At 44.3% G+C, this 23,463-nt stretch overlaps 1 protein-coding gene across 1 annotated transcript; it reads left to right on the forward strand.

Annotated features, from left to right (window-relative positions):
* Positions 1–14,942: 14,942 nt before the first annotated feature.
* On the forward strand, positions 14,943–15,875 carry LOC109398996 (mpv17-like protein). The gene is made up of 2 exons (XM_062849189.1): positions 14,943–15,179; positions 15,254–15,875. Exons 1-2 carry the CDS (start codon positions 15,028–15,030, stop codon positions 15,699–15,701), a joined length of 600 nt encoding a protein of 199 aa, XP_062705173.1. The 5' UTR covers positions 14,943–15,027; the 3' UTR covers positions 15,702–15,875.
* The last annotated feature ends 7,588 nt before the right edge of the window (positions 15,876–23,463 follow it).

The following is a 23,463-nucleotide window of genomic DNA, read 5'->3' on the forward strand; positions in this document are numbered from 1 at the left end:
GTTTTATCTGCCAATTCGGCTCTAGCGATTGCTGCTAGCTCGACTTTATTTGTGATAAAAGATGTAAATTTGTGTCAAACGGGCCCGCTCCTTTTATGTGCATCCAAGTAAACTTAAATTTACATGATTTTTTCTAAGAGTGTACCTCGACAGTTCAATATGAAAAATGCGAAGACTATGTCAATTGCATTTCTGCAGCAGGCTTTTTAAAGAAGTCAACGACAGTTTTGATTTTGATATTACAAAGACAACGTTTAAAAATAGGATAAGGAATTAGGTCTGAACAACTAGTCAGGATGAAGATGGTATGTATGTACATATGTATGTGTTGGCGCAACACACGAACGGCGTGGTCTAGGCGCCCTCAGTAGCAGCAGCAGCGCAGCGGCACATTCAATTAGGATAGTTTTGCTTGCCCTTTATTTTACTGCTAGCAGCAAGCAGCCTAGCGGCTATTGTAACATTCGCACTGGGCTGCGTGGTGCTAGCCCGTCAGCGCATCGCACATTGTGGCGATGCGCATTCAAAGATTGTCTGTCCGTACTATCACTGCCGCTTATAAAAGCGGCAGCGTGATGATTGTAATGTTAGTTGTAAGCAATAGAACCACCACAGAGCAGGAGCACTGCCTCTCTGTGGTGCGCCAATAAAACGTAAATAGCAAGGAAAGTAGTTCGTTATTCCTCGAGTCCCCCGGGAGAAAGATAAACACAACGTGGGGCCTATCAACCGCTGGACGAAACATTGGTGCCGTGACCAGGATGAAGGACACCCCGGAGGACCATCGGACGGACAACGGATTACTTTCGACGCCACCGACAACTCACCATGGGCCGAGCCGTCGCCCACCGGATCGAAGCATCCGCTCCTTGGACCGTAGCGTCCCCCGTCGGATCCCTGCATCCACCCGTGTCGGACCGTAGCGTCCCCCTGTAGGACCCCAGCGTCCACCGCAGGCCGCGAGCGCATCATCGCCCTGCCGAACGTTCCACCGTCGGACCATTGCCGTCCACCCCCCGGACCCTGTGTCATTTTGCCGGACCATTGCCGTCCACCCGTCGGACCCCGAGTGTCCACCTGCAGGATGCGAGCGTATCATCGCCCTGCCGAACATCCACCGTCAGACCACGAGCGTCCACTGCAGGCCGCGAGCGTATCATCGCCGCCTGTCGAATCTGCCAACGTCGGACCCCCAGCGTCCACTTGCAGGGCTGAAGAGTCACCCTGTCGAATCCATCCAAGGGACCCCAGAGTCCACCTACAGGGCCGAAGCGTCGACCTGCCGAATTGAAACGTTCATTCACGGAACCACCACATCCCTTCATCGAAACTATCAGATCGAAACGTGTCATCAAACAAACCGTCGTCGTCGCAATTAGCAATCAAAATCAGTACCACAGCCGCGTGAAGTCAATCGTCCTATCGTCATCCAGTTCGAGTAGGTACAAACATCCCAGCCGATCATCCCAATCAACCAAGCCGTGCGAATGATAACGACAAGCAGAAAAACTACCTGACCGACTGCGCACATCGTCGTCGTCAACGTCCGAACAACTCAGCCCATCCGAACGAGCTCCAGCGCAGCGTGCCGACTACCTGCAATTGAAAACGGTCGTTTTCGGGCGGGAGTATGTTGGCGCAACACACGAACGGCGTGGTCTAGGCGCCCTCAGTAGCAGCAGCAGCGCAGCGGCACATTCAATTAGGATAGTTTTGCTTGCCCTTTATTTTACTGCTAGCAGCAAGCAGCCTAGCGGCTATTGTAACATTCGCACTGGGCTGCGTGGTGCTAGCCCGTCAGCGCATCGCACATTGTGGCGATGCGCATTCAAAGATTGTCTGTCCGTACTATCACTGCCGCTTATAAAAGCGGCAGCGTGATGATTGTAATGTTAGTTGTAAGCAATAGAACCACCACAGAGCAGGAGCACTGCCTCTCTGTGGTGCGCCAATAAAACGTAAATAGCAAGGAAAGTAGTTCGTTATTCCTCGAGTCCCCCGGGAGAAAGATAAACACAACGTGGGGCCTATCAACCGCTGGACGAAACAGTATGTATGTAGGTTAATTCCGACGAACATCGCGTTGACAAGCTATCAAAGAAGATGTCCCCCGAAAATTCCTGAAGAAAATGAGCGGATGACTTATCAGGAGGCTGTTGGATGCTTAATGTATCTGGCACAGTGTACGCGTACGGATATACGTTTTGCCGTTAGATTCCTGAGTTGTTTCAACTTTTGCTATGGATCGAAGCACTGAGTAGGAACAGAGTGCGACTCTCACAAACTCTCTAATTAATTTATTAGGTATTGAAAGTACCAAACAAACGCACAGTGCGAAGCACTCTCTCCTTAGAGCTAGTGCTGCGATTTGTCTCTCGCACAGTTACGAAAGCTCTTACTCATATGAAAACCGTGCCCTGGTTGTTGAGCCCGACTCGTCGCATTACACCTTCCAGAGCGATGTTGAAGCGTAGGTATGAGAGTCCGTCGCAGTCCCCGGCGAGGTTCGAATGAATTGGATAGTTAACCCAAAACCCTTACGCAATTTTGCACACCGTCCATCATTGCTTCAATCAGTCTAGTCAAATTCCCAGGAAAGCCATTTTCGTCCATGATTTTCTATAGCTCTCCTCCTGGATTTCGATGAACAGGTGATGCGTTGGAACTTGCTATTCACCGCATATCTGGAGAATTTGACGTACGACGAAAATCTGGTCCGTTGTCGATCGACTGTGAATGAAACCAGTTTGATAACTTCCTACTAACTCATTCGTTCAAGATGATCTGGGATAGCACTTTGTGTAGGCGGTATTCAAAATGGTGATCGCTTTGAAGTTTCCTTCCACTCCTCCGGTGGCTGTTCGATTTCCCAGATCCTGACTACTTACCAATAATGCAGTGATGTGACCAACTTTTCTGGGCCCATCTTTATGAAATCAGCTGCTATACCATCCTTACCAGCTGCTTTGTTGGTTTTGAGCTGATATGTGTCGTCCTTTACTTCCCTAAGATTGGGAGTTGATTCATTTCCGTCCTCTGCTGTGCAGGCGTAGTCATTTTCTCCGTTATCCTAGTCTCCCGTACCGACGATCTCCACACCATTCAGATGCTCATCGAAGTAATGTTTCCACTTTTCGATCACTTCAGGTCCCATGAAGTCTCGCCCTTATATCGGCATATTTCGGCTCGGTGCTCGAAACCGTTGTGGGATGATGTATCCGCTTCTATTTGTAACATTGCACATTCTGTCGGGTTCCTTGCTGCAGCATTGCCGCTTGCGCTGCGTTCTCCTCCCAAATCGCTCTGCTTTGAATTTTCTCTTGTATTATTATTATTAGCTTTATTAGGGAGATTCTCAGCCCGAAGCTGGTTCATCTCTATTTTGCTGGTAATTTGAGTTCAACAGGTCAAACAAAACCCATGATGAAGAGAATCGGATAGGGTTTTTGACCCCATTCCCGGCACTACAAGTAAACAAAATTGTGCTCAGCGATGACCAGAGGCGAAGAAGTGGTAAAACGAACATGATGTAACTCACAAACGATTTTACACACATCCGTCAGTGCCGCCACATGCTCACCCGATCAGCCGAACAACACCGAATGGTTTGGTTTTAGAAGCTACGGCACGAACGCTCGACACGCACACAGAAGCAACACTCGCATGTACCTACACCACTCCAATAACGTTTCCAGCCTACGATGCTTCGCGATAAGCTGATCGAAACGCATCGAAAGCGATGAAAAGACAGGCTTGACTGGAACGCAACAGCTCAACGGTGCAAAGGAGCAGCCAACAATGCTGATCAGCGTCGAGTCTGTTCGTGTGCTATTCGTACGGGAGGTTGGTTTGATAAAGCGAGGAAGGGTGAAAACGTTTTCGTTGTCGAAAGCGAATCGCATCATTTCGCGAATGTTTTCACCAAATAGCAAGCTTGTACCAAAATTCACAACGAAATGCCCGTTTTTGTGCACTTCTTCCATCTGAATCAGATACCTTATTGCGTGAACTTGTTGTTAACAGTGATTGTTGTAAAGATTGTATGCCAAAAAGTTGAATTTTAACGAGTTTACTGCACCTAGTCTATCGCCAATTCCCGGAACCAGCGACGAATATCCAAATGGGAAATCACTTTGGCACCCATCTTTGTGTTGACGAAGTGCACTCGCCTGCGTGTACCTCATAGTTGTTTTGAGCACTTGTGCGGCTTCAGAGTCAACGTGTAGCTCATTGACTGTGGATCCCGTTGCGGGAATGTTGCGGGAGATCATTACCCACGGAAGTGTGTTTGGAAAATATGCGGCAATTTTGATTTGTTTTGCTGTGTACAAAAACAGTTTATGCTCCAGGGTGTTATACAAAAAGCTAATGCAAGAACATTCTGATCTCTACTGGAAATTGCATCCATATCTTTTCAGAATATTTTATACGCTCGCCATGACTCGTGACTAGCAATTTTACACTAATTTTCATCTACCAATTTCCCAATTCTCCCACTATGCGTTGTGACGTGCTAGCCCCGTCATTAGCTGCCGCCGCCGAGCTGCAGCCTGATGAGGAATAAGTGCATATTAGAGTGTTGGCGACCACGTAGGGTTGCCCGGGCAGGCGGCGGCGGCGTGGCGTGTAGATAACTATCAATTAATGAGGCAATTAACATTAACAACGGAAATAAATTATTGAGAAGGGGAGGAAAGTCAAGCTGCCGAGGCTGCAGTGACGACCAAGTTCGTTCGTTCGTTCGTCCGTTCACTAGCTTTCCGGGCGATACCTCAAGTCAAAAAAAAGTTCCAAATCATAGGTATGGCGGCGTCAGGTGAGGCCCGGTTTATGGGGGCCTTTATTAAGGCCTTCCCGCACCAGCCGCAGCGCCAGCAGCATCGTCATCATGACGATCGACCGACCGCAAGGCACGACGGTAGGTAGTACCTACCTAATCCAAGGCAAGGGTTGATTAAAAAATACGAGCCTTGAATCGATGATGATAAAAGCATTAGTTCCATCATACCGTGTCTTCGAAAGTTAATTTATTTATAATTATCACTGTGCGGAGCTACCGGCTCGATCCGACGAGCGAGGGGAGGACTGTGCTAGTTAGTGGAATTTTAATTTTATTATCCGAAACGAGGTCTCCGCATATTTCGAGCATCTACGGCCTACGGCTGATATGCGCTCTTCTGACATTACCGAACATAGCAAACAGCCAGACGGAATATTTTAATAAAATACATCGCACCGTGTAGATTTATCCCTCGGAGATTTACACAACATTTTTGTAATTTAAATTATGCTTTTTCAACCCCGCATTCGCGAACCAGCAGCAACCGACGACGGGGACTTCGGTTATCACACCGATGCGAATGGCTTTCGAACCGCTCTTCTTTACATATTTAGGTTATTAGCGGAAAAATGTGATGTCAAAATTTTCATATTCCGAGCGCCGCATGTCACACTGATTTGAATCGAAATATCATCTTTATACCCTCAGAGGCATCCGCATCAGTCGGTGAGTCAAAATGACGTGGAACCATTTCCCCACCCCCAAATATAGCTGTCATCATCGTTTGAGTCATTCGCCGCGAGTGAGGGTTGAATTGGAAATTGAATTCTGTCTGTTTGATATTATTGAAATGCCCTCCCCACACTACTGCTATGACTGTGGAGGAGATAATAATTTCCGAATTTGCATATCCTACAAACGCCACCAAGAGCTATCACATGATGATGAAAAATGAAAAGGTTCGAGTGAATCAGATGCGAAATTTGTGATGATGTCTTCGTCGTTGCTGTTGCTGTCAATGCCTACTTTGTCAATGCTGATGATGCTATGTTCGGTGATGACTTGTTTGGTATTGATATTGTGATGTGATTTTGCACTTTGCAAGTGCCTGAAGAATACATTCATTTCATTTATTTAGTTCAACATCTTTACATAGATAAGACTCCACAATACTACGCCATAAATGTACTTAGATTCGCTGCTACTTGTCTCCAACTTCGTGAACGTCGAACACTCGTCTTCACGTCGTCGTCTTGTATCATGCAGAAACCTTGCGCACACAATCTTTGCTGGATTTCTATCCGGCATTCTTGCAACATGTCGTGCACTCTGTATCCTTCCAGCTTTGAAAACCTTTTGGATGTTAGGTTCGCCGTAGAACGCAACGAGCTCGTGGTTCATTCTTCGCCGCCACGCACCGTTCTCACGATAAGGATACCGATAAACACCTTACTAGTAGTGATGACACACAGCGCATCGTGTGATACGCGACGGTACGCGCTCGCAACCCCTAGGCACATAAGCCTATAAGTACTTTCCAGCTTACCACGGTAGCTTCTGGTACTCAGCGCCGCGCCCCCAGCCGGGTCGCCATACCCTAGTATGGACGACGCAACACTAGTCAGAATTTTGCGCTTGCTGGGATACACCGCAGAGCTATTGGACACCATCTGGAACATCGTCGCTATAGCTATGAAGGCTCTTATACAGCAATAATCAACGTGGCTACCAAAGGTCTGCCTCAAGTGTTTGATGGAGCGTTTCGAAGTGATAGTGTTCGACTATGCTGACCATCGCTGGCTGCTTCGGTTGTTCACAACCATCACCTCAGTTTTGTGGTGAGCCAACTTCAGTTTCTTGGAACTCATCAACGCCTCCACAACTACAATCGAGTGGGCAGCAGTTAATTTCACTTCTTCGATCCATTCCAAGATCGATGCACCGTATACCTCCAGCGTAACATCGTCAGCAAAGCCGGGAACTTTAACCTCAAGACCTTGTCGTACATGACATTCCAAAACTCCGGATCTAGAATGGAACCTTGCGGGCACCCAAGGTTAAGTGAAAGCACTTCTGTTCCACCTCTGTGTTGTAAACCAGTACTCGATTCTGGAAGTAACTTTCGAGAATCTTGTACAGGTACCCGGATATCCTCAGAGGCAGGATTTAATCGGTAATTGCCGGCCAACTGGTATTATTCTGAGACGAGACTCGCGAAGAGGAAAAAAAGCAACGTCAATTGTAGCTCAACTGAGCTGTCAGTTGTAGCCCGTTTGATTACGTTACCTAAAACGAGAAAAGTATTGCTATCTGAGATAAATTCTTAAGCAAAAATTCACTCCGAGCAGCATTTTCTTCTCCTGTACTGTCAAAAATAAATTGAAAAAAAAATGTTCCAATATTTACTTTGCTTGGCGATTGTTAGCGATGCAAAATTTCACCTCAACATAATTTTGTGCGTAAATGGAATTCAGTCACACTGTATGTGAGATGATGCGGTCACGTACGTGTTCGAACCACCAGCCCAAAATATAATGTCAACACAGATAGGAAGAAGAAAAAATAACAAACTGGAGAAAAAGAAGACCGTCTTCGCGAGTCTCGTCTCAGGTATTATTGATCGCGTTCCTTTCATCCAGAGTCAATACTGCACAATAGCGAATTCCCCTTCTCTTACGCTGGAGCGCTATCTCGGCTGTCTCGGTAGCCAACAGGATAGCGTCTACGGTCAACCTCCCCTTCCGGAAGCCAAACTGGTTGCTCGAGAGACCATTTACACCCTCCGTGTACCTCAACATTCTGTTGAGGATGATCTTTTAGAGTACCTTCCTCGCCGTGTCGATCAAGCGTATTGGTCTATATACCGACAGGTGTCCGGGTGGTTCCTCCACTTTTGCCAATAGAACCAGGCTCTGCCGCTTCCAAACCTCGAGGAAAACTAGCAGGGAACTAACCATCCCGGGCGCTTCTGCAATATCAATTTTTAAAGCCAGGTACGGAACTCCGTCCAATATACGCTAAGGTTGCAATCGCCACAATTTCCTCATCAGTTACCCTCCCTACATCGCCATCTACTTTCCCCAGATGTCCTCCGAAAGAAGGCCAAGGATTAAGATCATGACATGGGTAAAGCCCCACGATGATAGCAGATTGCTTCATAGAAGCCATTACACCTCTTGTCTCAATACAGGCCATTTTGCATGCCTTTATCACGGTCTTCTGCGCAACATTGACCGCGATGAAAACTATCCGTCACTCATTTCCCACAGGTATTTCTTCAGAAATTCCTCCAATGAGTCCTTAAGAAACTCTGCCAGGCATACCTTCGGAGAAAAGATCTTCCAGGGATTCCTTTAGAAAACTCACAGCTTCCTTTAGAGTTTCCTCTAAAGTTTTCTAGACATTACCCCAGAAATTAACACAAGTGATCTTTTGTGAAACCTTTATTAGATTCCTTCCAAAACTTCTACATGGATTTATTTTGAACACCTTCCTTAGAATGCTTCAGATTTTTTTTTCAGAATTTCCTACGAAGCATCCACCAGATATATATGTGAGAATTCCTCAAAAAAAGCATCCATGGGTTTACTCATAAAATTTTCATAGATTTTTTCAAAAACCCGTACGGGAAACCTTTCGATTTCCTGAAACCCAAGCAATTTCTTCAGAAACACTTTCAGGGAGCCCATCAGGAAATCAAAAGTTCAGAATTTCCCCATAAATTTCTCCAAGGATGAATTTAGAAAATCTTCCACCGACTCATTCAGATATTTTTAGAAATCCTTTAGAGATTCCTTCAGAAATTTCCCTGGAGATTCTTTAGATTTTTTTTTATAAGATTCCTTCAAAAATTTATCCAAGTAATCCTTTAAGAAATGTTCTATTACTTCTTCCAAAATGATCTATGCTTTCCTTCAGAAATCACTTTAGGAATTCAGTCTTAAAATCTACCAAGGTTTCTTTCAGAAACTTTTCCCGCAGCGGTTTCTTCAGAAATTCCTTTTTCAGAATTTCTTAATAAAATCCTTCAAGTTAGATCTACAAATGTTCCTTCTAAAATTCAGCTAGGGATTACTGAACAAATTATTCTTATGAAAAAACATCTGCTACGAAAATCCTTCGGAAATTTCACCAGGGATACCCTCAGAGTTTTTTCAATGTTATTTCACATTTTTTTTTCCTGTGGTGTATTGATAGAGGTTTCCCAATAAAAATACTTGCATGAATGGGGTCAGAAATTTCTTCATGTTTTTATCCAGAAAACCCTGCAAGAATTTCTCCAAAATTTCTTGCATTATTATTTGCATTATACAGGCGGGAATTCCTCCAGTGATTCCTGTTCATACAGAGACTGCTCCAGGATTATCTCCAGAAACTTCTCCGGCATTTCCTGTATGAACAAATCTAAGATTTTTTCCACGAATTATTTAGAATGTTTTTCTAGGAATTTCTGCAGGAATTCCATTATAAATACAGTACGGACCCGATTTTGTCAGCCCCATTTTGCGATGAACTTTTTGCTCTCATTATCTAACGGTCAAATATTGACTAAATTTGAAATCATCATCAAACTACTGCTGAAAGGTAGAACATAAAGAGATAAAAAGTATGGATATCTTTTAAAAATTTTGAGGGGAGCAAAAAATGTGTTCCGGAAAAGGGCTGACAAAATCGGGTCACTTATGTATCTCAAGAGATTTTTTTATGGATCTTTACTGAAGCTTAGCAAGACGTATATCTAGATTTTTCCAATAGTATTCCATCCACGGATTGAAACCGAAATTCTTTCAGAAAATACTTCAAGATTTTTATTAAAGAATGTTTCTATCTTCCTACAACTGCTTTGATAAACTTTTCTAGGAATTCCACCAAGGATTTTCCAAGAAGTTTCTCCAGGAAGGTCTTCAGAAATTCCTCCTGGATATTCAAGAATTTCATTGGGATTTCTTCAGATAATTCTCTATCAATTCTTTCAACAGTTCTTCCTCAGGCTTCTACAGGGATTTTGTTAGAGCAGGGGTTTTCAGAAATTTCGGCTCGCGGTGCACTTTTTGGAAATAAATCACTCCGCGGTGCACATGTTCATTATTGTGAAAAAAAAAAACAATTCCAAATTCGCCAAAAAAGCACAGCAATTCCAAGGTCATACACTCGTCATTAGTTTACCAATTATGACGCTGTCTTACTTTTTTTTTTCATTACTTATCGGAACATAGTGAAGTGACACAGTTATTCGACTTAGAATATTTTTTGTTCAGAATGTTTCTGGAAACTTTCGGACAAGATCTTTATAAATGCTGAATGAAATCTTGAGCTGAATAAGTGGTGTTTTGTTTTTAAGAACCTCGGTGAAGTCCTACCAAGACTACTGAATTATTTCTAGCAGTAGCGTCTCGTAACCTCACTTTTACCTCTTCAACGACTCTAAAACTGGAATATGCGGAGAATTCAGGATCCGAATAAAATTGAAAATGGACGGAAACGACAATTCTCGAGATTTTCTACAAATTACGAGCTAATTTGATGACAATATTCAAGAATTTACGTTCGTTGGACAGGTAGGATTGATTTTAGGAAATCGCCGATAGAATAATTTTGATAGACGTTTTTCCAGTTGGCAGCTTTATTTTTAGTACTTTGGCATATATTGACAATATTTTAGATAAATCCCTTCCAGGTACTCTTGTCAAAGGAGTTATGTGTTTACCCGATTTCGAGATCAGTGATGGATTCCTTCTCTGGTGTATAGCAAAGCCACAGAAATAGTAGTAAAATTTCTTCCGAGATTTTTTTTCAGCGCATTTATTGAAGATACATTACAGATGCCTTGTAGAGTAGATACTTGTGAACATCCATTTCGAGTTCTTGAAAAAATATGAAATTTATTAGGAAAGTTTTGGCAGACTTGTTCCATGATTCTTCGCGAATATCTGAGACGCTGTTAATCTTGAATCCAAGATTAACTCGCCGGCTGGAATAATGTCAATATTACTCTCAATCTCTTGGAGCACCTAACACTAGTTCAGTTGTTCTAATTAAGCCGAATTATGTTTCATAAAATAGGTAATGAATTTAAATTTAAACTTAAATATGCAAGATTTTTCTGAAGTGCTGCGGTGCACTTGTTATGGCTTCGCGATGCAAACCGCTGAAAACCGCTGTGCTAGAGATTGATTGATTGATTTGTCTTTATTAAAGAGACCTTTAGTCCTTGGCTGGTTCGTCTCTTTTGCTAGAGATTTTTCACTCACTAAATCTGGACGACGGGAGACATTTGAGAGGGTCATAAATTCCATCACGCGAGTGTTCAAATCGCTCTTTTTTTTTAAAGATGGCTCTGCCGCATGCTGTATAGTGTGTTTGCTAGGAACTCCTGAGGAATTCAAATGCAATTTAAAAGACAATTACTAACATTTACTAACATTTGACAACGGATAACACATAGAAAACCCAGTGACCCAATGGTGAATTTTCCGTCTGACGAACAGTTTTCCCCGACTGAGGCGGGAATCGAACCAGACTCCGAGGCTTGCGAGACACCTAAACGACTGACGCCGCTAACCGCTCGGCCACGAAGCCCATCACAGCAATTGATAGGAAATTCCATTTAATTTGGGTGGAGATAAACCCCTTTCAAAAATTTTCTTCTAAATTTTAGCTGTTCAGCAAAAATTTTTTTTGAAAATCCTGCAAAGAATCCTTCCCAGGTTTTTATCAAAGCATTTTTTTAGAAAATGCTTCAAAGATTCTCGCAAATATTTCTACTAGGATTTTATTGGAAATTGCTCCTGCAGTTCCGTCAGAAATGTCGTCTGGGTTTTCTGTAGATATACCTGCAGGAATCGTTTCAAATATTCCTCTAGGGATTTTTTCATAAGCGTTTCCGGAAATTGTGCTAAAAATACTGGAAGAACCTTGAAAGAACCTTTGAAGAATTTCTCAACAAATTCCTGAGGATTACCTGAAGCAATCTCTCTTAAAACTCTTGGTGATACCTTTGAAAATTCCTAGAAAAAGTTTGAGAAATTTTTTCAAAGGGTTCTTGGGCAATTCCTGAATAAATGTTTTAAGTTATTTCTGTATATATTCCCAGTCAAACACCTAGAAGATTACGTGAAGAAACTTTTCAAATACCTTCTTAATTCATAAATCATGAGAAACTTTTGAAGGAATTTAGGAAGTCACAACAACGAAATTTCGGAAAGGATTACTTGAAGGAATCTTTTAAAAGATGTCTCCAGAAATTGCACACAAAAGTACTAGTGGAACTCTTGAAGAAACCCTTCTTAGGGATCCAAGGCGAGTTTTATGAAGAAATCCTTGGAAGAAATCCTGAAGCTACTTCCGAAGCAATTGTTGGAAGAATTTCTTATACAATTTTGAGATGTGTTCAACGTGCTTCTGTTGTATGCATGAATGTCAAAGCAATCGCACTTTGTACATTTTGGAAGGGTTTATACAAACGAAAAATAAAAAATAATAATGAAAGAAATTTTGAAGGAATAAAAAAATCCTGGGGGAATTCTTTGAAAACCACTGAAGAAATTAAAACATCCTTATTAATCTACCTAGCCATTCTCGTGCCTTCGTGCCTTCGAAAAAACATTTCAACAGTACTCAGGTGACATGTTGATGAATATCGCACTCTCATATGTTTAATGAAAATCCATTTCATGGCAAGAGAAATCATATCAGTTTATTTTTTAAAGCTTTTATTTCTGTAAAATACACAGACACCTAGACTAATTCTTAACTTTATCGTTCATCTGGCTTTAGATGTTTGAGCCTCAAACTCTTTAGAAAATTCTGCCATTTTATAATTTATTCCGCAATCTTGGATATTATGGTCGCCATTTTTGGACTCCAAACATCTTCCCTATACCAGATATACCCATAATGCATTGTTTTAGGATCTAGAGCTTCAATCCACAGCCGCCATCTTTGATTTAAAACTGCCGTCTCGGATATTCTGGTCGCCATTTTTGGACTCCGCACATCTTCCTCATATCAAATATTCTCATATTGCATGGTTTCCTTGCCTAAAACTCCAATAAATAGCTGCCATATTGAATTTGAAGCCGCCATTTTGGATTTTAGGCCGCTATCGTAGATGTTTTGATTGTCATTTTCGGACCTAAAACTCCATTGAACAGATACTACCTTGAATTTGAAACCGCCATCTTGAATTTTTAGCCGCCATCTTTGATATTTCGTCGTCATTTTTAAACTCCAGACATCTTCCCCATTCAAAATATACCCACATTGTATGGTTTTAAAGCCAAAACTTTAATAAACAGCCGCCATCTTAAATTGTGAGCCGTCATTTTGAATGTTATGCCGCCATCTTGGATATTAAGGTCGTCATTTTTGGACTCCAGACATTTTCCCCATACCAATTATACCCATAATGCATGGTTTAATGGCCTAGAACTCCCAATAAACAGCCGCCATCTTGAATTTTTAGCCGCTATCTTGGATTTTAGGCCACCATCTTGGAAATTCTGGTCGTTATTTTTGGACTCCGGACATCTTCTTCATATCAAATATACTCACATTACATGATTTTTTAGCTTAAAACTCCATTGAACAGTGGCCATCTTGGAATGGAGCCGCCAACTTGGATTTTAAACCGCCATCTGTTCGCTATTTTTGGACTCCGGCCATCCTCCCCATACCAAATATACCCACAATGCATGATTTTAGGGCCTAAAACTTTCATTAATCAGCCGCCATCTTGAATTTGGAGCCACCATTTTGGATTCTATACCGCCATCTTGAATATTTTGGTCGCCATTTTTTAATTCCAAACATCTTGGATATTTTGGCCGTCATTTTCGGAGTCCAGACATCTTTCCCATACAAGATATACTAATATTGCATGGTTTTAGTGCTTGAATTTCCATTAAACAGCCACTACCTTGAATTTGAAGCCGCCATCTTGGATATTTTGGTCGTCATTTTTGGACACCAGATATCTTCCCTATACAAAATATAGATTGCATTATATACATTGCATAGTTTTAGAGCCTAAAACTCTATTAAACAGTCCCCATCTTGAAATTAGAGCTGCCATATTGAATGTTGGGCCGACATCATGAAATTTCTGGTCTCCAGTGTTGATTCCCGCACTAAATTCGTCAACCAAGCTAAAAGTGACAAAATTCCCCGCAAATTGATGTGTCGCGTGATGGAGCTTGGTTCAGTTTTATATACGGCCAGTTCTGCCGGTGTTGGTCCGGATCACTGAAATGGCCATAACTCCGGAACGCCGATCCGGATCAATTTTGATAGCAAACAATGCGGTAAATTTACGGTTCGATTCGAGCCACAATCTGAATAATCGACCAATGGGAAGTGTCTTAAAAGTGAGTTGCCTTTTTCTATACAGACACACACACGCACACACACATACATCATCTGAGTTGATAGGTATATGTGACTTGACCCTCAGAATCTTCTATCGAAAACTCGCAAAAGATATTTTTTATGTTTGCCCCAACCCGTCATATCACCTTTTCAAAAACTATGATTTTTTAAGAGAAACACCTGTGACTATTGAACCAAAAGAGATAACGTCCAACTCAGCGCACGAAACGACGCGTCATCAAATGCTCTGCAAGTGTTTATTGGGCGACTTGAATGAAAAATCGAAACCGGACAATTTAATGTCAGAAAACCGGTTTTTTGAACCACCCAAAGCAATTCAGAAAAATATCTCTAGATTGGTTAATAACGTAGCTTTAAGCTACGTAAAACTGTCTTCAGTAAACTTGCTCAAAATTGGTAGATCTACAATTTTTCCAAAGAATGTATTGTAGTTATTCTTGCAAATAAAAAAAAGTTTGGTTTCCAATTTCTTTGAAAATATGGACCACCCTAATTTTCATGCGCATTGGAAAGAGGGCCTAATTATTAGGGACAACTTTGTAGAAGACCATTTTTTCCTAAAAAATCATTTGAAGGCGCTGAATGCATCTTTCCTTGTAAATCTAGCTCGTGGACTCGTGGACCATTGTGCATTGTGCAATGATGATCTTTAAAAACTGCTTTGAGGTCCTTTGTGTTTAGAATGGAACATCGTAGCAATCGTCGCATATTCATGATCAACTGATCAAACAAGTCACATAATAAATATCAAAACAAAATGTTCGACTCCTAATCATCAAAATTTCTTTGTTATTATTTTGTTACAGAACTTCAGATTTCTTCTTGGTTCGTTCTTGGTATAGAATCCACCGTAGGCAACCATGTGGTGGCGATTCATTGTGGAGTTCACCAATGAATACAAAATTCTCCGTGGGATGATCTCCTACTCGGCACTGTGGCCGCTGGGTTGCATCCTGCAGCAAACGTTCGAGGGCAAACGCTGGAAGGACTACGACTGGCAGCGCTGTTTAAGGTTTGTTATTGTTCCTTCACGTTCACGTTAGACTGAATAAATACATTCTAAGTAATTGGTATTCTCCCCAACAGATACAGCCTGTACGGCACGTTCGTCTCGGCCCCGATGCTGTACTCGTGGATGCGCGTGGCCAACATCATGTGGCCCCGGCGGGACTTCCGTTCGTCGATGACCAAAGCCTTCACCGAGCAGGTGGCGTACGATCCGTTCGCCATTGTGTTCTTCTTCTACGGGATGAGCATCCTGGAGCGAAAGAAGCAATCGCAGGCGGCCGAGGAGGTCCGGGAAAAGTTCTGGGACACCTACAAGGTGGGTTTCGTCTACTGGCCGGTGGTGCAGACGATCAACTTTTCGCTGGTGCCGCAGAAGAACCAGATCATTGCGGCCGGTTTCTTTAGTTTGATTTGGACCACGTTTCTGGCGTTTGTCAAAACTCACGGTGGTAAAGAGAAGCACGTGGGGCCTCCCTCGACGCCGGCCGAACGCAGGAGGTGGCTCAGGGTGGCGTCACACGAGTAACGAATGGTTCGGCTTTCGAGTGTGGGTGTAGTCGTTTTGGAAACTTGTGATCTTTGCGAGTAAGATTTCGTATTAGTATTGATCGTCTGAATTTTTGTTGAACAAATTGTTAGCGAAACGAAACAAAATAGTATGTAATGATAACAGCAAATCAAAAAAAAACTTTGTTTTCTTAATTCCGAAACTCTATTGTAATCATTTCAATCAGTAAATACTGAAGAATCAGCTTACATCATGTGCTAAACAATTCCAAATTGGGGAGTTTTTCTGTCTGCGAGGGCAAATGGCCACCACAAATTGCAATCAGTTATTGTTGTTGAAAGCATTACCGCCGTTGTTGTTTTCTACAACACAACATTGCAGCTCCACTTGTTTACGGTAAGTTAAGTACCATCCCTTTTCAATGCAAACTCCGCAAGCACGGCACTTCGGTGGAGCGCGGAAGACCGTGACACAAGAGCAGCGACAGAGTCGGCGACGAGAGACAGACGACCCAACCAAACATGTTTGTTATTTTTACGGGAATGCACTGCGCTGCGCTGCCGCTCTGTTCTGTTGATGTTGTCGTCGCCTGATGGCAGCAATAAAACTGTAGTTATTCGGCTATGTCCACGGATGGCCTTTTGCAACATATTTACGGTTTCGCCTTGTGTGGGGCCATGTATATTTTATAAATTTTATTGCATGTCCCCGCCTGGGCTCGGAGGAACGCGTTACAGCAACAATAATGCCGCGAGATGCGAACTCGACTTGACACATCGAAGCCAACGACACGACCATCACGGCCAGCGAGGTGTGGTTTGTGATCCAACCTATGGTGATAAGACTTTCGCACGCATCCGTCTCTCAAATCACTAAATAAAACGCTTTGGCAATATTTATACGAAGTCACTCCCTGTCGGTCGCATGCAGGGAAAAGCGATTCATAGTTTCCAACTGACGACGGCAAATGACTCGGCAAATAGCTGGACCCCCGCGCAGCTGGCCGTATACCAACCGTGCACAAATTCCCAGGTGGAGTTTCCTAATTTTCCAAACGAGTGCCCTCCATCATCCATCTCCGGGACTCTTCTTTGGTTCTTTAATAGTTTCCACTCATCAGAGGGGCCAACAACCGAACTCACGTCCAGGGTTCGGTCCATGGCGACGCATGGTGGTGCCGCCTAGAACAGATTTTGAACAAGTGCTCAAGAAGACCCTCACCCGCCTCATGAGTTGAGCTACCTCCGGTCCGAAGCTAACAATTCCAGTGTTCCCAGGATAGAGCTAGACTGAAACCGGGGGCGCCGGCTCCCGAGTAGGTGCAAGTAACAATGTGACCCCTATACTTATACATTTTATACATATGTATTCACATCATCATCAACAACGACAGTACGCCATAATACTCGGTTTGCGACTGCCGCTCTCCATCCTCTGTCTCAACCAATCACCCGGGTGCGGCTCCACCTTGTTGAAGAATCCATCATCGCTTATGTAAACATTTGTGTATCCAATACATTGCACATGTGGGTAATCGATTGAAGTTGGATCCTGTCAAACCCTAGGATGTTAGATCCTAGGTCAAACACATTCATTCATTTATTTAGTTCAACATCGATTTCATGATAACACTGAATCAATAATTTGCCGCCATAATACTCGATTTGCAGCTGCAGCTCTCAAACGTCGGTCACGCCCAACGGTCGCCAGATCACGCTCCGCCTGGTCCGCCCATCGTGCTCTCTGCGCTCCACGCCTTCTTTTACCAACCGGATGGTTAGCAAAAACCAACTTCGCAGAGTTGTTGTCCGGCATTCTTGCAACATGCCCTGCCCACCGTATCCGTCCAGTTTTAGCCACTTTCCGGATGTTGGGTTCACCGTAGAGTGCAGCGAGCTCATGGCTCGTCCTTCTCCGCCACACACCGTTCTCCTGCGCGCCACCGAAGATCGTCATTAGCACGCGTCGCACGAAAACTCCGAGTGCTTGCAGGTCCTCCTCGAGCATCGTCCATGTCTCGTGTCCGTAGAGTACCACCGGTTTCATTAGCGTCTTGTACATGGTACATTTGGTGCGTGAGTGAATCTTTTTCGATCGCAGTTTCTTCTGGAGCCCGTAGTAGGCACGTCTTCCACTGATGATGCACCTTCGTATTTCTCGGATCACGTTACTGTCAGCCATTAGCAAGGAGCCGAGGTAGACGAATTCTTCTACCACCTCGAAAGTATCCCCGTCTATCGTAACATCGCTGCCAAGGTTTGTCCTGTCTCGCACAGTCCCACCTACCAGCACGTACTTTGTCTTAGCCGCATTCACCACCAGTCCGACCTTTGCTGCTTCATGTTTCAGGCGGGTGTACAGTTCTGCTACCATTCCAAATGTTCTAGCGATAATTTCCATGTCATCCGCAAAACAGACAAATTGGCCGGATTTTGAGAAGATCGTACCTCGGCTGTTTACCCCGGCTCGTCGCCGGGGCGATGTTGGAAAGTAGGTAGGAAAATCCATCACCTTGTCGTAGTCCCCGTCGAGATTCGAATGAACTGGGTAGTTCGCCCAAAATCCTTACGCTGTTCTGCACACCGTCCATCGTTGCTCTTATCAGTCTGGTGAGCTTCCCGGGAAAGCTATTCTCGTCCATGAGTTTTCATAGCTCTGTGCGGTCGATACTGTCGTATGCCGCTTTGAAGTCGATAAACAGGTGATGCGTTGGGACCTGGTATTCACGGCATTTCTGGAGGATTTGCCGTACGGCGAAGATCTGGTCCGTTGTCGACCGGCCGTCGATGAAGCCAGCCTGATAACTTCCCACGAACTCATTCGTTTAAGGTGACAGACGACGGAAGATGATCTGGGATAGCACTTTGTAGGCAGCATTCAAAATAGTGATCGCCCTGAAGTTCTCACATTCCAAATTGTCGCCTTTCTTGTGAATGGGGCAGATTACCCCTTCCTTCCACTCCTCCGGTAACTGTTCGGTTTCCCAGATCCTGACTATCAGCCGATGCAGACAGGTGGCCAACTTTTCTGTGCCCATCTTGATGAGTTCAGCTGCGATACCATCCTTACCAGCTGCTGTTGGTTTTGAGCTGGTGAATGGCATCCTTAACTTCCCTCAGCGTGGGAGTTGGTTCATTTCTGTCCTCCGCTACACTGGTGTCGTCGTGGCTACGTTCTCCACGCCGTTCAGGTGCTGATCGAAGTGCTGCTTCCACCTTTCGATCACCTCACGTCCGTCCATCAAGAGGCCTCCGTCTTTATCCCTGCATATTTCGGCTCGCGGCACAAAGCCGTTGCGGGATGCGTTGAGCTTCTGATAGAACTTCCGTGTTTCTTGGGAACGGCACAGCAGTTCCATTTCTTCACACTCCGCTTCTTCCAGGCGGCGCTTTTTCTCCCGAAAGAGGCGGGTCTGCTGTTTCCGCTTCTGTTTATAACGTTCCACGTTCTGTCGAGTCCCTTGCTGCAGCATTACCGCCCTCGCTGCGTTTTTCTCCTCCAAAACCGTTCTGCACTCTTCGTCGAACCATTCGTTCCATCGATTCCGTTCCACGTACCCGATGGTGCTCTCGGCTGCGTCGTTGATGGCTGCTTTCACTGTACTCCAGCAGTCCTCTAGAGGGGCCTCATCGAGCTCGCCCTCGTCTGGCAACACGGCTTCGAGATTCTGCGCGTATGCTGAGGCGACATCCGGTTGCTTCAGTCGCTCTAGGTTGTACCGTGGCGGTCGCCGGTACCGTACATTGTTGATGACGGAGAGTTTTGGGCGCAGTTTGACCATCACCAGATAGTGGTCGGAGTCGATGTTGGCGCCACGATAGGTCCTGACGTCGATAATGTCGGAGAAGTGCCGTCCGTCAATCAGAACGTGGTCGATTTGAGATTCCGTCTGCTGTGGTGATCTCCAGGTGTAACGATAAGGGAGGCTGTGTTGGAAAAAGGTGCTACGTATGGCCATATTTTTGGAGGCGCCGAAATCAATGAGTCGTAGGCCGTTTTCGTTCGTTTGCTGGTGGGCGCTAAACTTACCAATCGTCGGTCTGAATTCCTCCTCCTGGCCTACCTGAGCGTTTAAATCTCCTATGATGATCTTGACGTCGTGGCTTGGGCAGCGGTCGTACTCGCGTTCGAGCTGCGCGTAAAATGCGTCCTTGTCATCATCAGTACTTCCGGAGTGTGGGCTGTGCACGTTTATTATGCTGAAGTTGAAGAATCGGCCCTTGATCCTCAACCTGCACATTCTTTCGTCGATCGGCCACCAACCGATCACGCGCCTCTGCATATCACCCATCACGATGAAAGCTGTTCCCAGCTCGCGTGTGTTGCCGCAGCTCTGGTAGATGGTATGATTACCTCTAAACGTTCGCACCATGGATCCTGTCCAACACACCTCCTGCAGCGCTACGATGCCGAACCCGCGGTCCTTCAGTAGATCGGCGAGTATGCGGGTGCTCCCAATGAAGTTGAGAGATCGGCAGTTCCACGTACCGAGTTTCCAATCACAAGTCCGTTTTGTTCGCTGGGGTCGTTGCCGTTGGTCTCGGTTCGTATTATTCTGTTGCTGATTTTCCGTTACAATGGTTTTTTACGGCTGGCTCGTAGGGCCTGACACCAACCCCCTACTTTCCGGAGGACCATAGTGCACAGTTGAGCTTAGAGTCCTTCCCTGGCACTCGGACGTAGATCAGCCGCCCCTAACATGGGGATCAGACGCTGTTGTGAGCCGCTCCTCCTGGAGAACAGACGCTCAGGTTTGCCGAAGCAAACCCCCCCTTCCCTGTCAGCCTACGACCAAAGTTCCCACCGGGGTTGGTTACCCGATCTTCCCTAAGGTTGCTCATAGTTTCCGGCCGGTACCGCGTGGAGGTAGGGATAGGAGTTGCTTGGCAGAGGCTAGTGGATCACAATGGGATCTGAATTGCGCAGCATACCCAGCCTTTACCGGCGCCAGCCCTTAAAAATGTTCAAACCCTCATATCTCGGAAACCTGATAAGATAGAATGATATTGTATTCGGCAAAATTCTTCAGCAAGCTCAGAACTATCTGATAGTAAGGTTTTTGGTTTGAGATTTATCCGCTAGGTAGCGCATTGTGTCTGAAAAATTCTAACACGTATATCTCGATACCCTAATGAGGTACAAGCATGTCGTTTTCAGCAAAGTTGGTCAACAGGGTAAGAACTATCTGGCAATGGCGTCTTTGGTTCGAGAATCGTCCGCTAGGTGGCGCCAGGGAAAAAAATCTTCAAACTTGTAAATCTCAGAATCCTGATAAGATAGATTGATGCCGTCTTCAACAAAGTTCTTCAGCAAGCTAAAAACTGTCTAATAGTTGAGTCTTTGATTCGTAATTTATTCGCTAGGTGGCATCTTGTGTATAATATTTAAACACGTGTATCTCGTTACTGTAATAAACTAAAAGCATGGCGTTTTCAGTAAAATTGTTCGGCATTTTGAGATCTATCCGGCAACGGTGACGCTAGGTGACACCAGCAATCAAAACATTCAAACAACTTTATCTCAAAAATCGGAAAACGTCCAGCAAATTGTTCCGAAAGTTAAGAAGAAGTAAGGCGTATCTGGTGTCCTTAGTTCTGATATAATTCGATAGGTTCCGTCAAGTATTTAGAAAATATTTGTATGAACACCATAATGAACAAGAAGTATTCCATTTGCAGCATAGTTGTTCGGCAAGAACTTCTTCCAAGAATAAATTCAGGAAATCTTTCGAGCATTCTTCTAGGACATCCTGTAGAAGTTCCTCCGGGAAATCCTCTAGGAAATTCTCCGGGGATTCCTCAGCGGATTACTCCGGAAATTTCCCCAGGATTTCATCTAGGACTTCCATCAGGAACTCCTTCAGGAATTCCTTCGGCAATTTCTACAGGCAAGGATGGGAACACTCACTTGCAAAGAGTTACACTCACTTGCTGTTTTCTCAGCTCATAAGCGTACAATCAAGAAACGATGTATGTACGACTTCTGCTTTGTGGTTTTATCTAAAACTTTGCCGAATAGAGTAGGGGTCGAACATGCATGCCGAAATCGTGAGGGAGCTGCGAAGACAACTCTCCACGAGGTGAATGTAAATTACAATCACCTCGTGGAGAGTTGCTTTCTCCGCTTTGTCACGACATTGGTATGCGTGTGCGACCCCTACTCTATTCGGGAAACTTTTAGACAAAACCACAAGGTAGAAGTCGTCCATACATCGTTTCTTGATTACACGCTTGTGAGCTGAGAAAATAGCAAGTGAGTGTACCTCTTCGCAAGTGAGTGTTCCCATCCCTGTCTACAGGAATTCTTCTGGGAATTCAGGAATTCCTCCAGACTTTTTTCCGAGATTTTCTCCGGATATTTCACTTAGAATTTTCCTAAGAATTCGTCCCATGAGTGCCTCCGGGAATTCCTCCATGAGCTCCTTCGGGAATTTCTTCAGGAATTACTCGGGATGTTCTATAGGAATTCCCCCAAAAAAATCTCTACGAATTCCTCCGGGAATTTTTCCAGGAGTATCTCCAGGAATTTTCTTAGGAAAACTGTCGTTTTTTTTCAAGAAAATCCTCTCGGAATTTCTCCAGGAATCTCTTCAGGAAGTTTTCCGTGATTTTTCTTCTCACAAAACACTCGAGAATTTCTCCCGGAATTCCTCTAGGACTTCCTTTGCGAATACCTCCGGGAATGTCTCCTATAAGTTTTCCTCTGAGAATCCCTCTAGGATTTCCTCCAGGAATTCCTCAGAAAATTTCTCTAGGAATTTCTCCGGTAATTTCTCCAGCAATTCCTCTGGAAAATTCTCCAGGGAATCCTCCTTCCTGGGCGGCTTCCCCGAAGAAAATTCCAGGAGGAATCTCTGGAGGAATCTCCTGAGGGAATTCCTGGAGGAATCCCCGGGAGAATTCCTGGAGAAATACCCGAAAAAATTCCAGGAAATAATCCCGGAAAAAGTCTTGGAGAAATTACTGAAGGAATCACTGGAGGAATTGCTGATGGGAGTCTTAGAAGAATTTCCGGAAAAGTTCCTGCAGGGAATCGTAAAGAAATTCCTAGTGGAATACCAGAAAAAGTTTTGGAAGGATTTTCTGGAGAAATTCCTAACGGAATTCCTGGAGAAAACAAAGGCGGAATTCCTAGAGAAATTCCCAGAGGAATTGCTGGAGAAACTCTCAGAGGGCTTTCTGAAAAAAAAAGTCACGGACGATTTCCTGAAGGAATTCCCGGAGGAGTTTCTGGAGGATTCCCCGGACAGTTCCTTTAAGAAATTTCCGAAGCAATTCCTTGCGGATTTCCTGAAGAAATTCCCGAAGAAATTCCCGAAGACATTCCCGGAGATATTCATGGAGGAACTCCTAGAAAAATTCGCGGAGAAATCTAGCCTGGAGAAATTCTTGAAAGAATTCCTGAGGAAAATCCCGGAGCAATTCATGGAGTAATTCCCGGAGGAACTCATGGAGGTATTCCTGGGAAAATTCTCTGAGGAAATCCGGAGGAATTCCCATAAGAATTCCTGGGGAAACTTCCGAAGGCATTCCTGAAGGAATCTCCGCAGAAGTTCCTGATGTGGGTCCTAGAGGAATTCCTGGAAAAAATTCCGTGAGAATTCCAGGAGATATTTCAAGAGAAATTCTGGGAGAAACTCCTGGAAAAATGCCCGGAAGAGTTCCTGTAGAAATTCCCGGAGACATTCCCGGAAGAGAAAACCGAGCAATATTGTGGGCAAAATTTGTCTGCGGGGGGTAAAAGAAGGTGTAGCGAATAACCTAGCGAGTAAATCACGCAT

Source organism: Aedes albopictus, chromosome 1, assembly GCF_035046485.1.
Source record: "Aedes albopictus strain Foshan chromosome 1, AalbF5, whole genome shotgun sequence".
In the NCBI taxonomy this organism is placed as follows: domain Eukaryota; kingdom Metazoa; phylum Arthropoda; class Insecta; order Diptera; family Culicidae; genus Aedes; species Aedes albopictus.

Bases quoted from the DNA above. Each gene is read 5' to 3' on its own strand.
- LOC109398996 (XM_062849189.1), top strand. From the start codon at position 15,028: ATGTGGTGGCGATTCATTGTGGAGTTCACCAATGAATACAAAATTCTC. The intron at 15,180-15,253 runs GTTTGTTATTGT...TCTCCCCAACAG, and splicing joins GACTGGCAGCGCTGTTTAAG to ATACAGCCTGTACGGCACGT.